This window comes from Budorcas taxicolor, chromosome 23, assembly GCF_023091745.1.
Source record: "Budorcas taxicolor isolate Tak-1 chromosome 23, Takin1.1, whole genome shotgun sequence".
NCBI lineage: Eukaryota > Metazoa > Chordata > Mammalia > Artiodactyla > Bovidae > Budorcas > Budorcas taxicolor.
Window position 1 is genome coordinate 10,637,768 of NC_068932.1, and position 18,673 is coordinate 10,656,440.

At 42.1% G+C, this 18,673-nt stretch overlaps 1 protein-coding gene across 3 annotated transcripts in view; it reads left to right on the forward strand.

The window, feature by feature from the left end:
- STAMBPL1 (STAM binding protein like 1) overlaps nt 1-18,673 on the forward strand; it is a 51,516-nt gene that overhangs the window by 17,060 nt on the left and 15,783 nt on the right. For all 3 annotated transcript variants that reach the window (XM_052660902.1, XM_052660903.1, XM_052660901.1), the window contains exons 2-3: nt 11,557-11,639; nt 14,159-14,376. In XM_052660902.1, coding sequence (XP_052516862.1) covers nt 11,610-11,639; nt 14,159-14,376 — 248 coding nt within the window. In that variant the 5' untranslated portion in view covers nt 11,557-11,609. The remainder of the gene's footprint in view (nt 1-11,556; nt 11,640-14,158; nt 14,377-18,673) is intronic.

An 18,673-nucleotide genomic window follows, 5' to 3' on the forward strand; every position in this document is an offset into this window, starting at 1 on the left:
TCAGATGCTAGTAATGCCAGATTGAAGTCTCATTTCTGCTCTTATTTGAAGCCCAAAAATTTGACCTTCCCATGATTTCATCATTGACTATTAAATGTGAATTGCCAGTATCACTGTGTGACTAATAGTGTGAACTCTGGGATCTTACACACCTAGCTTTAAGTCTTTGCTCCACCGCTTGGTTAACTTGCTTACCTATTCTAGGCTCTAGTTTCCTCCCCTGTAAAATAGAGATGATGATCATTATCAGTTGATGAGTGCTTCCTGCCAAGCCTCTTGCCACCGCTGGTTTTGTCTAGACTCAACTGCCTCCTGTTTGATAAGGCTGTTGTGAGGACTGAGCTCACCGGGGTTAGTACGTTATTTCGGTTAACCAGGGAAGGAAAGCTTTTGGTGAGTTGTGTGTGTGTGTTAGTTGCTCAGTCGTGTCTGACTCTTTGCGACCCCATGGATTGTAGTCTGCCAGACTCTCCCCCATCCATAAGATTTCCTAGGCAAGAATACTGAAGTGGGTTGCCATTTCCTTCTCCAGCAGATCTTCCCCACCCAGGGATCAAACCTAGGTCTCCTGCGGTGTAGATAGATTCTTTACCGTCTGAGCCACCAGAGAAGCCCTATCTATTATTATTATGATAGCTTTTGCTGAATTAAAGGTGATATACATAGTCTTACCTCACCTTCACAGAACTCAGCTTGCTCTTATCTAGAAGGAAGTGGAGGCAGGGGGGGAAGGTAAGAAAAATGACTTTTGAGCAACCAAATTATAAGTCATGTAGCAGTCATTGTAATCAGCATATAGTTTACTCACAGGAGACTATACAGGAGATCCCTTCAGACCTGTGTCCAGTTCAGCTTTGATTTTACAAATAAGCTCAAATTAGAGTGATTGAGCTAGACTAAAAGGAGAGAGAGACTGAAGTCAGAGCAGTTTAGTGAAGTTATTTTTCCAAGTGATTTTCTAGATGAAAGCAAGTTAGAAATGGGAAACATTGCTGTTAGCAGGTACATTGAAATGAGGCTGAGTCATCAAGAAAGAGTATATAATGTACTGTGTGTATGTGTTAAGTTGCTCAGTCATGTCCAGCTCTTTGCAATCCTATGGACTATAGCCTGCCAGACTCCTCTGTCCATGGAATTTTTCAGGCAAGAATACTGGAACTGGTTGCCATTTCCTACTCCAGGAGATCTTCCCAACCCAGGGATCTCTTGGGTCTCCTGCATTGGCAGGTGAATTCTTTACCACTATTTATATTTTAATCAAAGAAAAATATAATATTGTCTTAGAAATATTTACTTCGACAGTTAAATCTCACAAAATTATTCTCCTTCTTTGTCTTGTTGATATTCAGAATCACCACTTTCACCACTGGATTCACATAGGTAAATACCAGGATTTCCCTGTATTGCCAGAGTAACCCTGTATCAATTAGGCAGCAGATTATGGAATCCTAAGAGTGCCTTAGACAATGGTACTTGTGTCTTACACAATAACAGTTCAGAGAAGAATGGTTTCAAGATAACTTCAGCAGCTCAGCAGTATCTGCAAGGAGCCAGGCTCCCTCCACCCTCCACCTCTGCCATCCTCCGCACACCAGCTGCCTCTTAGGCTTGACCCATCTGGGTTGCAAGAAGGCTGCTGCATTTCAAGTTTTACATGAAGACACATGTCCAGCTGATGAAAAGGCACATATTCTGCAGTCTATTTGTATAGGAGATGAACGTCTCTCAGAGTCCTCCCAACAAATTGCTTCCTTCTTGTCCCTTTGTCCAAGATTTGGTCAACTGTCAACTAGTCGAGTCCTGAGTGCCAAGGAGTCTGGAAAAGTGAGTATCTCTAGTGAGATTGGACCCTGCTGGCAGGAAGAATGGTGAGGGGTGGAGGAGTGGGCAGCTGTTGGATAGACAACTGACAGTGTCTGGCAAAAAGCTAACTGCAACAAAGCAAGTAGTTAGACATTAGTCATTTCTGATATCTACAGTAGAAGTCTGTATCACTTTACTTTCCTAACCGTTTGATGTGAAAAGGGGCTGATTTTTTTTTTATCTTCCTACTGTGTGCCAGGAACTATAATAGAATTTTGTTTGTGTGTTTCTTTAAATAAATTTCCATTCCAGTTCTTCTGGAAAACTGTCATTTCTCTCCATTTAATAGATGAAGATAAAGTGCACAAAAAAGTTAAATAAGACACCATCGCACTGCTGTCTCACAAGTGTTAGAAGCTGGAATCTCCTACAGGTATATGGCCCCGAAGCCTGAACTGTTGGGTTAAGACTATGCAGCGACTTCATCCTGGTGTCAGAACGAACATTGTAGTGCACTATGAGAAATAATTCTCTTATGGCCCAAAGCGCGACTTGATTGCACTCAGAGTGGCCTAGATTCACCTCAGGGTAATTTAAAACATATGTTGGGTGTGGTGATTTATTTAATAATCTTTCCTGAAGCAACTGCATTCCTGCCGATTGATCTAATCTAAGCCACACTGCCAAGGTGTGTTTACCTTTGGATATCCTTCTGAGGATGGCTTCCCCTGGTGGCTCAGATGGTAAAGAGTCTGCCTGAAATGCAGGAGACCTGGGTTTGATCTCTGGGTTGGGGGACAGCTATCCACTCCAGTATTCTTGTCTGGAGAATTCCTTGGACAGAGGAGCCTGGCAGGCTACAGTCCGCGGGGTTGCAAAGCGTCAGACACGGCTGAGTGACTAACACAACATCCTCCTGGAGATAGGAGACACACACCTGATCCCCAATGAGTACTCGGATGTAGTACTTAACAAGCATATAAAAAAATCAATAAAAGCTAGTTCTCATATTTAGATCAAATTTCATATTTATCTTACCAATATTTTAATACAAATAAGATATCCTCGGTCACGGCAGATTTCTGATTTACAAATATTACATAGAAATAATCTTTCAAGTATAAAAAAATAATCTTGGGTTTTAATGTCTGAATCCTTCCAAAGCAAGAATGGGCTTAGGTCTTTTTTTTTTTTTTTTTCTTTTCCTGAAGCAGGTCCCAGTCTGTAAATGTGTGACTCAGGAGCTCCATCTTTCTGCGTCTGTCATGAAAGGCATGGGAGTGACCCTTTGCTTCCTTTTATCTAAATCAGATTAGGTCACTGCAGCCCACAGCCTGGGTTATGGTCATTTCCTTTATCTCCAGCTGTGAACTGCACCCTTTTCTTCCTGGAAAACATGAACTATAACCCAGTGGGGAGAAGAAAGGCTGCTGGAGTGACCAATCAGAAATGAGACCCCGGGACATGCGTGAGGTGTTCTGGCCTCTCGCCTGCCAGCAGCCTACACCTGCTTATCCAGTTCTGTACAGCGGTCAGTCTGAAGGGAGTGCCAGGGAGCCAATGACGTGTTTGCGCCAAGGTCTCACTGGCTGTCTTGTGTGCCCCGTCACTAAGGAGACTGTTCACTGCCTGGCTGGTCTGTATTCTATACTTTGTATTCTGGAAAATCTGGTTCTGTGTGTGCAAGGAAGTTAGGATTCTGAGCTTACACACACACACACACACACACACACACACAAAGTAAGAAAAAGAAGGAAAATTAAGGGAATTAAAAATTAAGGCTCAAAAGGTCACAAAAGAAACACTGTGTTAACCAGTCGGACATTTTCCTCTTATTCTTGACGTTACTTGCTCCTGGCTATAAATTGCAAGATTATAGAGTTGCTTCATTTCCTTGGGGGCAGTTGAGACACATAGACATCCAGGTGGGACCCTGAACCCAGAAGGATCCTGGTGTTGGGTGTAATACCTTGAGGGCATAGAGAGAGTAAACGTCAAAGCTAAATCAGTTTGGAGAGGGTCGTGCCCCCTCCCAGGCCACTCTTGGCTGAGATTTGATTTTTGCCCCACCTCCTCTGGGCACAGTCAGGAGTTTCTCAGATGGTGCCTGGAGCTACTTGTTAGCTGTTCCACGGGTACTGGGGTTGGTCTCCGTGTGCTCATTGTAAATATATTGTCCCGAAACCCCTTCTGTGCCTGATTCCCCCACAGTGTTGAATGTGAGGATGAACAGAGAGAGGACTCTTTACTCTTTAAAAGGTCCATTCAAAGAGAAAATATGGTTGTGTCTTTGGAACCTACAGTCCAGAGATAAAGGCAAGAAAAGAGGAGCTCTAAAACAAAAAGAACTTTCTAGAGGTATCTTACAGGCTAAATGTATCGCAAGGCTGTAGTTTAGATGTTATCAAGCTTCAGGAATATGGGCTTTTCTGGGAGCAGAGAGTAGGGAGCAGGTTGAGATTAAATCAGGCATTCCTGATGAACGTTTCTGATTAGTTGGAGACCACTCTGAGGTCTTCCCTGGTAGCTCAGCTGGTAAAGAGTCCACCTGCAATGTAGGAGACTCTAGTTCGATTCCTGGGTCAGGAAGATCCCCTGGAGAAGGGATAGGCTACCCACGCCAGTATTCTTGGGCTTCCCTGGTGGCTCAGATGGTAAAGAATCTGCCTGCAATGCGGGAGACCTGGTTCGATCCCTGGGTTAGGAAGGGTATAGAGGAGGGAATGGCAACCCACTCCAGTATTCTTGCCTGGAGAATCCCCATGGACAGAGGAGCCTGGTGGCTACAGTTCATGGGGTCACAAAGAGTCAGACACAACTGGGCAACTAAGTAGAGCACAGCACAGACCACTCTGAACTGATGGAGTGGTGAGGAGCCCAGTTGTGAATGAGAGAAGTGAGCCTGGGAGGGTCCAATGAGGATGACTAGCAAGTACATAACGAAGTTGGGACTCACACCCAAGCTGAAGCCAAAGGCTGTCTTTGCACCTTGTGCTCCTGGAGGCTCCACGTAAAAAAAAAAAATTATTTAGGCTGTGCTGAGTCTTAGTTACAGAACCATCCTAGTTCCCCACCCAGGGATCTAACCCAGGCCCCCTGCTTTGGGAGTGCAGATTCTTAGCCACTGGACCGCCAGGAAGTCCCAGAGCCTCCACTTTGAAAAGGGACTTTATGCTTTATTTGCGTATGATGTCGAGTCCTTTCCCTGTGCCTTTGGCATCCTCTGGGGTGTCCTGTTTCTGTATATTTCTGATCCTCCAAACTGCAAGGTTTATCTTATCTCTAGCACTCGACGTCACCTTCAGTCTGTCCTCCCATGATAAGTGCTGAAGTGTGAGGATCTGGAGAAGACAGCATTTCCAGCATCATGCCAACTCTCCTGTCATTGATGTTACGTGGATTACTTCCTTCCTTTAAGGACCATTTGCTTATTATTATGGCACCTAATTTGTCTTTCCTTCCGCTGGAAATGGAGGAAATACTAGACATCATATTGGCTTGATCCACTGCAGTCAGCAAGGCGCCATCACCTCTCCCCTCTTCCCTTGCTGCCCATAGTCCATTTTCAATAGCACACCCCAAGGTCACTTTTTAAATTATACTGCCATAGATGTCCCTCATTTGCCCATAGCCCTAAGTAGTTCCCCATTTAACTCTGAGTAAAAGTGAAAGTCTGTTTGGTGACCTTGTGGTGACCTCTTACTTTCATTGCTTCTCTTGTTTCATGTCCCACCACTCTCCTGTCCATTCACCCTGCTCCTCTTGCTTTTTCTCAAACACACAAAAAGACGCATTGCCGCTTTAGGGCATCTGCACTGGCTCTTTCCTGATCCTCATCTCCTTCAAGCCCCTGCTTCTTTTTGGTTTCAAAGTGGAGTGTGTGTGTGTGTGTGTGTGTGTGTGTGTGTGTGCGCGTGCCTGCTCAGTCATGTCCAACTCTTTGTGACCCCGTGGACTGTAGCCCACCAGGCTCCTCTGTCAATGGGATTCTCCAGGCAAGCATACTGGAGTGGGTTGTAACTTCCTTCTCCAGGGGATCTTCCCAACTCATGGATCAAACCCACGTCTCCTGTATCTCCTGCATTGGCAGGTGGGTTCTCTACCACTGAGCCACCTGGGAAACCCTTGAAAGTGATACCTATCTTGAAAACGCCATTTATTACCTGCTGCCTGACAGATGCCTTCTTCAGCATTCCTGATTTTCTTACTTTTCTTCAATAATACATATTACCTTCCAGCTCCTCTACCGTTTATTTATTGAACAGGTTTATTCTCTGTATGTTCGCTCCACAAGGGCAGAAATCTTTGCCAGTTTTGTTCACTGATGACCTCCACATACCTAGATAATGTCTGGCACATTCTAGGTATTCAGTCCGTGTTTGTTGAATCAATATAGGATTGAATTAATAAATTGACTATTAAGAAAATTAAATGAGCCACCTGTAAGTTCTTAAAAGCTGATTAGTGCCTTTGGAAGATACATTTTAATACAGATCTACAGCCAAATATTTACTAAGCTTTTGTTATATTCCTGGGAATGTGATGGGAAGTGTACTGTATACTTTAAGGGAATTACATTTTCATTTGTTCGACAAATATTGTGTGTGTGTGTGTGTGTGTGTGTGTGTGTGTGTGTGTGTGTAGGGCTTCCCAGGTGGCTTAGTGGATAAAGAATCCACCTGCAGTGCAGGAGAAGCAGATTCAATATCTGGGTTGGGAAGATTCTCTGTAGGAGGGCTTGACAGCCCACTCCAGTAATCTTGCCTGGAGAATCCAATGGACAGAGGAGCCTGGTGGGCTATAGTTCATGGGGTCCCAAAGAGTTGGACATGACTGAAGCAACTGAGCATGCACGCATGTGTGTGTGTATATATATGTATATGTTTATGTGAGTGTATATATAGACCTTATTATGTAGGAAGCACTGTTAGAAACTTAGGAGAGAAGACAAATAATAACAAGTATTCCAACTATCAGGCTCAGTGGAGCCAGATTCTCTGATTTTTTTTTTTAAGAGAAGCTTTAATCTGAATTTTTATATGAAATCTCTCAGTTTTTAAATGTTGATAACTAAATTAGAATTTCTAAATTTACTGTAACAACAAAATTAAATATTTATCACCACCATATGTTGCCTTTGGGCTTTGCTTATAATATCTGCTAGTTTGAAGGATAACACAGTATCAATTCAGAAGCAGTCTGCAACTTTTAGATGATAAGTGGATCTTAGAGGATGGGCGGGATTTAGGTGTGCTGTGGGGAGGAAAGAGGGGAGGAGTGTTTTTTTTTTGTGGCTTCTGGTACCTGGAGCAAAGGTGTGGAGGCAGGACAGGCAGAGTGCTGACACCAGGGTTGGGGAAGGGTGATGGAGGAGGTACATTCTTAGCAGTAATGGCAGTAGTCTCCTTGGGTTATACTGAACTACCCTTTTTAGGTTAAACTTACTGCATTTGTCAGTATACAGATCCAAACAAAGTATTAGGTAAGACAGAAACTTATCTTTGTCATAATGGTCTGAGTGTAAGCAAACTAGAGTGGTCCTTTTCTCGATTCGCGAAGGCTCATTCTCATAGGCCAAAGATGGCTCAGCTGCAGGTTAGCATTCCAGCCGGTGGGAAGGGAAGGGGAGGATGGGTGAAGGCCGTGACCCTTTCTTTAAAGGCAGGATCCAGACTTTGATCACAGTACTTGTGTTCACACCCTGTTGGCCAGAACTTGGTAACATGGCCACATCTGATTCCAAGAAAGCCAAGAAGTGTAGGTTTTTACCCCGGTGGCTATAAAAAGGTTACATTTTTATAGTAGAAAAAGAGAATGGGTATTGCAGATTATATAGCCATCCATCACATTTGCTCTGGTGGGTACTGGGTTATCTGAGGTACGGTATCTCTTTTTATGTCCTCAATTTTCTAATTATTTTAGTAAGACTTCAGTGGTACAAATGGAAGGTGATCCTTTTAAAAAAAAATTCTATTTATGTTTTTATTTTTGGCTGTGCTGGGTCTTTGCTGCTGCACGGAGTTTTCTCGAGTTGCAGCGAGCAGAGGCTACTCCCCAGTTGTCATGAGTGGGCTTCTCATTGCAGTGGCTTCTCTTGTGGCAGAGCACGGGCTTCAGGGTGCCAGGGCTTCAGCAGTCGCAGCACATGGGCTCAGTAATTGCAGCTCCCAGACGCTAGAGCACAGGTTCAATAGTTGTGGTGCAGGGGCTCAATCACGTCACTGTCGGTGAAATCTTCCAGGACCAGGGATCAAACCTGTCTTCAACACTGGCAGGCAGATTCTCTACCACTGAGCCACCAAGGAGGCCCCAGAAGGTGATCCTTGACAACAATTTTTTCATCTTTTAGATTCTTAGAGCCCACTGTATTTCTGGTTAAACCAAAGTAGCTTGGTGAGGTTTGTTTTTTTGTTTGTTTGTTTCTTTGTTTGCATGAAAGGTCTAGAGCAGCTGGTTTTCAATTTTTTGTTGTTTCTGTTCTTGGGACCCCTTTGCACTCTTAAAGATGACTAAGAACCCTGAAAAGATTTGTTTCTGTGGAGTAAAGAGAGGTTTAACTATTGGTTTTCACCTACAGCAACTCAGTAAATTCTGGTGTTTCAGATATATTGAATTAAACACTTTATACATCTAGAAGCTCCTCGTGGAAAGCTTTGACTTCTGTGCACGCTTATCATTGCTTTTGGCCACCCAGCTCTGTATCTACCTTTTTGCACTTGGCAGATCCTGCTTTGCCTCCTGTGGAGGAGTAAGCACTAGATATTTGCACTCTCAACCCCCCTCGCAGCCTGGCTGCAGGCATGTGGCCTAGGTTCTGCCGGTCAGATGCACTCCCATCTCATATTTTGAAATAGAAACCAGTGACATGAGAAAGTGTGTGGCCGCTCCCCAGGTGGTTTCCAGGACAGCAGCTGGTATTGGTAGTGGAAGCTGCTGGCTGCCCTACCCGTCAGCGACAGGCAGCAGGCCACAGCTGCTGTGTGATTTGGGGTGATGTTCCCTGATATATAGCCTCCAAGCCCAGTTTCTCTGGCCCTCTTGGAAATTTGTGATCCTTCCATTATCATTCTGTGTGTTCTTTGCTTGAAACTGAGAATCCTGCTTGATCCATTCTCAGATGTAGTATCTTTCAAGCATTGCTTGGAAGTCTCATGAATCAGAATTACCTGGGCCACATCCTAACAATCCGTGCCTGTCAGTGGACTTGAAACTAATGGATCCAGAATCCTCTTGAGTTCCAGGAATCTGAATTTCATTTATTTAATTTTTTCTTCTTTGGCCATGCCAAAGAAGGTTCCCTAGTGGATCAGATGGTGAAGAGTCTGCCTGCAATGCAGGAGACCCAGGTTTGATTCCTGAGTTGGGAAGATCCCCTGGAGAAGGAAATGGCAACCCACTTCAGTATTCTTGCCTGGAAAATCCCATGGTTGGAGGAGCCTGGTGGGCTACAGCCATGGGGTCACAGGGTCAGAGACAACTGAGCTACTTACACTTTCTTTGGCCATGCCACCTGGCATATGGGATCTCAGTTCCCCAACCAAGGATCAAACCCACCCCCATCCCCACTACACTGGAGCACAGAGTCTTAACCCCTGGACCACCAGGGAAGTCCCAGCAACCTGCATTTTAAACATCTCAGGTTTATATGATTTTAGAACTGCTTTCCTAATGTTTCCAACTTTTTAAATTATTTGTGCTCTGTTTAAAGATCTGAGTAAGCCCTCAAAGAATTCACTCTCTGTTTTTAGGAGACTCTAATCAATGAGTAACTAGTATTTCTTCTTCTCTCTCCACCCAGCCTCAAATTCTCCCTAAGCCTCTTTGTTCTGTCTCCAGCTCTTTTAATGTCTTTTTTTTTTTTTTTCCTGGCTTATTCTCCCTGAGAAGTAATAATTCCCCCAATGGGATTGCTTATATTCAGTGGTCCCAGGATTGATTTGGATTTTAAAACTGTACTGTGACTGGTGCTTCCTGCAGGTCATTTCTTTCTTGGGCATTTCTGCAGCCTACTGGTTGACAGCTTAATGTTTACTGCAGGGAACACTGGAGGGGATGAAGGTGAGAGATTGGAACATACTGAGTGACTTTCCTCGGAAAGCTTTACATTCAGGCCAGAAAATAGCACAAAAGGATTGAATAATGTACCGCTGAAGTTTCTAGTATCACAGAAGGTTATAACTTGAAAGAAGCTTAGCTCCGTCATTTCATGAATGAGGAACTGAGGAGAAGTTATGTGTCCAACATCACATAATTGATTAGTGGAGTTTAAAAGCCAAAATAAATTTAGAAGTGGGAAGTGACAATGCAGTGCTTGATCTAAACTGGCATACGAAGGAAGGAGACTAGCATTTATTGAGTATTTAAACTTGGGTACATTCACTTAACATCCTGAAGTCTCAGCTTTCTCAATTGCAAAATCAAGATTCTAATTAGAGCAGACACTGATATGATATTGACTGTGTGCTGGGAACTGTTCTAAGCACTTTGTATGCTAAGTCATTTAATCCTTATCACATCGACATGACTTAGGTACTATTATTTTTCCACTTTATTCAGATGCACAGAAAGTTATATATTTACCTGCAGTCACCCTGATAAAGTACTCTGTTTTCTATTGCTGCATTACAAATCACCCCAAGCTTCATGTGTTAGGACAACATGCATTTATTATCTCACAGTTTCGTGGGCTCAGGAGCCTAGGCATAACTAGGTCCACTGCTCGAGGTCTCGCAAGGCAGCATGGAGGTGTTGACCAAGGTTAGGATCAGATCTGAGGCTTGAGGTCTTATTCTAAGAAAAAATATGAACCGATTGCAATAAGTTATATAATCTGAGACTACTGGAAATTTCTTTTTGAAAATACAAAACTGCAGGTGGTTATAAGGTTTCTTGAAGCAGACTTTGAAAAGAGGGGGTATGAAGAGATTTAATTATTGCCTAGTACCCAGTAAGAATCTGCTGGGTGTTATTCCTGGCATTATGCACGTCATTATTCTTGGTGTTATTCACGTCATTCTTGGCAGCAGCATCTCCCTGTAGCTATGGAACTCATGATGACTGAGTCTTCAAGGTCAGCAGAAGAATGTCTTTTTCTTTGTATGATCTCCCACTCTGGATAATCTCCCTTCTGATGAACTTAATGTCAAATGTTTAGGGGCCTTAATATATCTGCAACAATCTGTTCATCTTTGCCATATGACAGGATGTAAACATGGGAGTAATGTCCCATCGCCTATGCCATGTTTTGCTGAGGTCAAAAAGTAGTCACAGGTCCTCTCTACACTCAAGGGGAGGTGATTATATAAACCTGCGGATCCCAAGGCGTATCACCGCGCCATCTTAGAATTCTACCTACCGTAGCCAGGAAGACTTAGGTTAAGCCCAGACTGGCTCCAGGTCTAAGAGTCCATGCTCTCAGTCACAATGACCTTCTTTCTCCTTTTGAAGCAAGTAAACCCACTTTATAACCTTGCATGGTGTTCTAAGAAAGATAACACCCAGCAGATTCTTACTGGGTACTAGGCAATAATTAAATCTCTTCATACCTCCTCTTTTCAAAGTCTGCTTCAAGAAACCTTATAACCACCTGCAGTTTTGTATTTTCAAAAAGAAATTTCCAGGAGTCTCAGATTATATAACATTGCGATTGGTTCATGTTTTTTCTCAGGCAGAAATGACCCTGGGTTTTGGGATATGAGACTTGAGTTCTCAAGAAATAACCCTAGCTCTGCTTTATTTTTGCCTTTGAAACAGATGAAGTGATTAAGAAGAAACAGTAAACGTCATCATCTTGTAGGCAGGACAGCATGGATCAGCCATTAACTGTGAACTCCCTGGTAGGTGGCACCAACTGATATTTTACATGTGGTTCGAAAACCCAGAAAGAAGAACAGAAACACGCCGAATGTGAAATGAGTCACAGTGACTTCAAGAAGTTCAACACTTGCTGTTTTCATCCATCTGTGTGGTCCTCTCCTTTGAGGAAGTGACTAATAAAACCATCTTTGTTAGAATTAAAAATAATTTTTTCTTTTTCCATGAAAGTATGAAATTTTAATTCTCTGGTTTGGTTCCAGGAGTGTAGTTCTTTAGCATGACACCAGAGAGAATTTGTAATGTCAGAGATGACATTGTAACAGGTACTTTGACTGTTCCGTGCCTCAGTGTTTTCACAGATGAAAAATTAGAGGTTTAGCTTGTGTAGTAATAGCTAAGGAAACATTTTATGTTTAACACCGAGGTGCAGCTTTGGGATCCTGTTGTAAATGTGCAAATACCTGAAACACTTGTCCTTTTCATCTTTTCCTCTTACAGCCAACATAGTGCACACCTTCTTGAGCTACATCTTAGGAGAAATAATGTGCTAGAGAGGAAATAACAGGGGCCTAGGGATCCCATGGGTTTATTGTGTGTCCCAGATCAGTCTCTGAATGTGAATATAACGACATTATATAATCTCCATGGCCCAGTTTTGTACTTTGTGCCTTACGACTTTTGGAAACCATAGTTTTAATGTTACCAGCCTATCACTGGGGCTTGATAAACAAAGGTTGTCATTACCATCCACCTTCTCCTGATGACACTCCCAAACCCACTCACTAAACTTGTCGCCCTGGGGGCAGCAATATACTGAATACCCTATACACACAAAGCTTAGCATCAGAACACAAATAGAGGGCCTAGTGCTTGCTCTGAAACAGGGTAGTGTTCTCAGTGGAAAAAGTCCTTCACAGTTGCTCAGTTGCTTTTGTGAGCATGTTTGAGGGGCAGAGAGTTGCAGGCACTTTTTATTTTCTGACACTGTATTGTCAAACCTGTCACATTTCCACCTCCGTAGAAGGAGTCATTTCCTGGAGTTCCTTGTGTGTTTTTCTAGAACGTTATGGGAAAATGATAAAATTTAGTGGACATGCCAATGTAAAAATGAACACTAAGGCTTTGTCATCTGGAAAATTTTATTTACATCCAAGAAGTTCATCTTGAAAAATTATAGAAAGATTATAGATTGATGAAGAGTTTAGGCTCTTTCCCAGTTTATCTCTGAAACCAGTTTTAAACTTAAGTAGAGTAGCACCATTCCCATAGATGGAAAATAAATATTTTTTTCTTCAGGTAAAAAGATAGTCTAATTATAATCACATTGTTCCCTTTCTGTCTTCTTCCTTTATTTGATATATTTATTGGTTATCATTTGTGTTACAGGGAATATACTATATTCCAGAGCACAAAGATGAGTGTAAAATGATTCCTTTCCTTCAAGGAGCTTATAATGAGTCAAAAATACTTGTAAACAAATAATTATAACTCAGCACAGACTGCATAGTAAAAAAAATGGACAAGTTACTTTTGTGCATGCAATGCTGGAAGTCTGCCCTAATTTTCCTAGATTTTTTTTTCTGATGTCACTGAAGCATTAATCTGTGGTCATATAACAGCATTGGAACACAGTCAGGATTATTTGGTTACACGGGGTTTATGCTGTTCCCTCACCAGCAGAGCTGAGAAGCTGCCACAGAGACTCCGTGTCCCACAGAGCCTAAGAGATGTGCTATAGGGCCTTTAACAGGGAAAAAAAAAAAATTGTTGACTTTTTCACCTTTCCTAAGTACTGACTTTTTATTGAATAATTATCCTGAATTTATATGTTCTGTGTCTTTCCAAATGTGTATGTGTTTTTATTAATAAAACAAATTATTAATATCACAGATCCTTTTTCAGTTATTATCATTATTTTCTTAGAGATGAATTAACAGTGTAATTATGTTGGGGGACTGGGGGGTAGTGCAGGGGGGTGGGGGGGGGAGGTGGTGTGTCCATATGCTGAAAAAGGCTTCTCCAAGACTTATTGGTGGGGTTTTATTCACTTGGTAAAGATGCAAAGAGGCCCTGAAAGCTTCTCATTAAACCAAGTGTATTTTGGAATAGAATTGAATACATACAGTAACTTTGGATCCAGAACATGTCTTGGAGACCCTTCGAGTGTAATGATATGATCCCTGCCCTGGCAGGAATCCATCTCTTGGCTTACTTCCATAAGGACATAATGGTCAATGATATTTTACCTAAAATGACCTATAACATTCACATACCCAGGAACTGCCACATAACCGTAGCTGAAACCTGCAAGAGATCTTAGTCCAAAAGGGTGTGTTTATCCTGCAGATATGTGGTTTTTTGGTGTGCAGACCACATGTTTAAGCAAAAAGACCTCACTTTTATCATGTTATTAACTCATTAAAAAAAAAAAAAAACTTTGCTTAGGTACTTATGTCAGATATTTAGTACAAAAAATACATCTATAATTTCAGTCTGTTCATTTCTTCTTATAACCGGAGATTCAAATTTGGCTCTGCAGAAAAAGTTAGCTGCGATGCCAGACCACACGGATGTCTCCCTCACCCCAGAAGAACGAGTCCGTGCCCTAAGCAAGCTGGGCGGGAACATCACCATCAATGAAGATATCACTCCACGCCGCTACTTTAGATCCGGAGTAGAAATGGAGAGGATGGCGTCTGTGTATTTGGAAGAAGGAAACCTGGAAAGTGCATTTGTCCTCTATAATAAATTTATAACGTAAGTGTTTTATCTTGGAGATCTTTGAAATGAGAACATTGGGAACGAATATTTACATGCTATTTTGATGAGACAGCTTCAATGCCAGGCATATATTCATACTCAGATCAAATTTACAATCTCCAGAAGCAGGAGCTGGCCAGGTTTTTAAGTTACCAAGTCATGTACTCAGAGGTGTCCCAATATTGTCTCTGAGGCTTAGGGGTGGAAGATCAGAGATGACGTGAGGTACAGGGATGTATATCCATAGGCCAGCACTGTAACCTGAGTGCCCGCTTCTCTCTCTTCACAAAATTTCTTGTTCCCTGTCATTCTCCCTTCACCAGAATGCAAGCCTTTGAGAGCAGACAGCATATTGTGGCTCTATCTAGAGCATCTGAAACGTGCCATTAACATTCTTGCAATTTAATTTGATGGGTTGAAACAAGGGGTAAATTGATGATCCTAGGAAGGAACTGATTGGGAAACAGAGTATAGTAGTTGATTTAACATTGCAGTCAGTATTTCTTAAGGCAATTATTTAGCTATGTAAGAATTGTTGTGTATAAAAGATGTTCCAATATATTGAAAGTAGCAACATCAAAATAGTCATTAAAAATATCACACTTCACATTAGATAGATATTTATTAATAACGTATCCTCATTTGAACTAAAAAAACGGGATTTGGACTTTCTATACCAATTTGCCATCTTACTGACTGTGAAGATCTCCTGTTAACCAAAAGTGATCTCATCAGAGCCGAAGCCCTTATCTTTGTTTCCACTGAAAATTACTCATTGATTAATTGTATTAATTTACTTGGGGATTTAATCTGAGAACATGCAAGAAGTTGAAAAGATTAACTGTTTTTTAAAACTTGGTTTTGGCTGCGATGGGTGTTTGGTGCTTTGTGCAGGCTTTCGGGAATTGTAGCCACTGGGGGCTACTCTCTAGTTGTGGTGCTGGGGGGCGTCTCTTGCTGTGGAGCACAGGCTGTAAACACAGGGGCTTCAGTAGTTGACGCTCTCAGGCCATAAAGCCCTAGCTTAGTAGTTGTGGCACACGGGCTTAGTTGCTCCTCAGCACGTGGGATCTTCTCGGGCCAGGGATCAAACCTATGTCCTCTGTACTGGCAAGCAGATTCTTATCCACTGCACCACCAGGGAGGTCCAAGGTCTTTTAAATGCTGCATCCATGATTCTACCATGGGTGAAATTAAAGGCAATTAGTATAGTATGCGAAGTGATCTCTTCATTTTATTCACGTTAATTAACTTATTGGAAATTTAGAGAATGGTTGGCAGCATTCATTTTAACTGGGAAAAACAGAGACTTTCAAGAAGGATAAGAAATAACTATCAAATTGGATGTTATCAACTGTCATCGATAGCACACATTTTCCATTTTAGTTTCTGAAGTGTAAGTTACAAATTTATAATATTTTTTTCACCTTCTGAGTTTTGCACACACACATAAATGTGGTAAAGGGCCACTATACTATCTGAAAGCTTCTCATTGGCACCAGTGGTAAAGAACCCACCTGCCAATGCAGGAGACCCAACAGACTTGGGTTCGATCCCTGGGTCGGGATGATCCTCTGGAGTTGGAAACAGCAACCCACTCCAGTATTCTTGCCTGGAAAATTCCATGGACAGAGGAGGCTGGTGGGCTACATACAGTCCATGGGGTCACAAAGAATTGTTCATGACTGAGCGACTGAGCGCACACACATCTCTCTGAGTTGCTGAGGAATCAGAATATTTGAATTCTCTCCCAGCACTAACAACATGACCATTGGTTCAGTTATCCGCTGTGAGTTCAATTTCTCATCTACATAAATTAAAGGCTTATAGGTGAAAATCTGAGGTCTCTACATCTCTGCATATTAGTGACTTTATTCTACATATAAAAGACTTAGGCAACTGACACCTTATGTAGTTTATGTAAGCTTTAATTTTGTCATTTGAGAAATAAGAATTATAATACCATGCCTATGCATTCAGTAGACGAGATGTAAGTGTATATGATTTGTAAACAACAGAACATCAATAATTATAAATGAATGTTGCTCATTCATGTACAACTCTTTGCAACCCCATGGACTGGAACCTGTGAGGCTCCTCTGTCCATGGGATTCTCCAGGCAAGAATACTGGAGTGGATTGCCATTCCATTCTCCGGGGAATCTTCCTGACCCAAGGATCAAACCCAGGACTTCTGCATTGCAGGCAGATTCCTTATCTTCTGATTCCTTACCTTACCATCTGAGCCACCCATGGGTGTAGATATTCTTAGTGGTCAAAAATTCCTATTCCCATTTCTGTAAAGGAGACCTAGCCATTCTGCAGTTAGGAAGATATGAGGAGTTCTGCCTAATGAAATGTGAAGGAAAATTACATGTATCAGCTCCAACCTGAAACAATCAGAAGTCCTTAGTGATTCTCTGGTCCCTTTTCTTTCCCTGACCTATGTTCCAAACAGAGCAACTACAAGATACCAGGGTCTCCATCGGTTTCCATCCTCCATCAGCTTGGGTTCCCAAGTATCTGAACCTTCTCACAAACCCCAGCTTGTACTGGTACCAACCATACCTGGGAAATAAACATTTGTTATTTTAGGACCCTGAGCTTTGGAGGTTGTTCAGTTACTGCAGTATAGCCTAACCTCTCTCAGCCAATAAAAAACTAAGTAGTTAATTGAAACATGTCTGTGGTGAATCAATAATTAAACAATTTCAGAGGAAGGAAGAATGTGCTACTATGTTAATCAAAACTAGTATTTGCTCTAAGGGCCATTCGTTCATTTAACAAATATTAATTGGTCATTTATTATGATGAGATGGACACTATTCTACAGGCTGAGGATACATCAGTAACAGGAAAAAAAAAAAAACAACAAAATTTCATGCCCTAGTGGAAGCAAAATCTTAACTTTACCTGGAAACAATGAACCTGGTTTGCTGTAAGGATTTCCCTTCATTTTTACTGTCCCTTGTTCCTGAAAAGGTGATGAAAAATAATTAACTATTAATTCAGTTCAGTTCAGTCACTCAGTCGTGTCCGACTCTGCGACCCATGAATCGCAGCACGCCAGGCCTTCTTATCCATCACCAACTCCCAGAGTTCACTCAAACTCATGTCCATCAAGTCGGTGATGCCATCCAGCCATCTCATCCTCTGTTGTCCCCTTCTCTTCCTGCCCCCAATCCCTCTCAGCATCAGAGTCTTTTCCAATGAGTCAACTCTTCACATCAGGTGGCCAAAGTACTGGAGTTTCACCTTTAGCATCAGTCCTTCCAATGAACACTCAGGACTGATCTCCTTTAGAATGGACTGGTTGGATCTCCTTGCAGTCCAAGGGACTCTCAAGAGTCTTCTCCAACACCACAGTTCAAAAGCATCAATTCCTTGGCGCTCAGCTTTCTTCAGAGCCCAACTCTCACATCCATACATGACCACTGGAAAAACCATAGCCTTGACTAGATGGACCTTTGTTGGCAAAGTAATGTCTCTGCTTTTGAATATACTATCTAGATTGATCATAACTTTCCTTCCAAGGAGTAAGCGTCTTTTAATTTCATGGCTGCAATCACCATCTGCAGTGATTTTGGAGCCACCAAAAATAGTCTGTCACTGTTTCCACTGTTTCCCCATCTATTTCCCATGAAGTGATGGGACCAGATGCCATGATCTTAGTTTTCTGAATGCTGAGCTTTAAGCCAACTCTTTCACTCTCCTTTTTCACTTTCATCAAGAGGCTTTTTAGTTCCTCTTCACTTTCTGCCGTAAGGATGGTGTCATCTGCATATCTGAGGTTATGATGTTTCTTCCAGCAATCTTGATTCCAGCTTGTGCTTCTTCCAGTCCAGCGTTTCTCATGATGTACTCTGCATAGAAGTTAAATAAGCAGGGTGACAATATACAGCCTTGACGTACTCCTTTTCCTATTTGGAACCAGTCTGTTCCATGTCCAGTTCTAACTGTTGCATCCTGACCTGCATATAGGTTTTTCAAGAGGCAGGTTAGGTGGTCTGGTATTCCCTTCTCTTTCAGAATTTTCCACAGTTTATTGTGATCCACACAGTCAAAGGCTTTGGCATAGTCAGTAAAGCAGAAATAAATGTTTTTCTGGAACTCTCTTGCTTTTTTGATGATCCAGCAGATGTTGGCAATTTGATCTCTGGTTTCTCTGCCTTTTCTAAAACCAGCTTGAACATCTGGAAGTTCATGGTTCATGTATTGCTGAAGCCTGGCTTGGAGAATTTTGAACATTACTGTACTGGCCTGTGAGATTCCATTAAGGATTCTGGCTGACATTT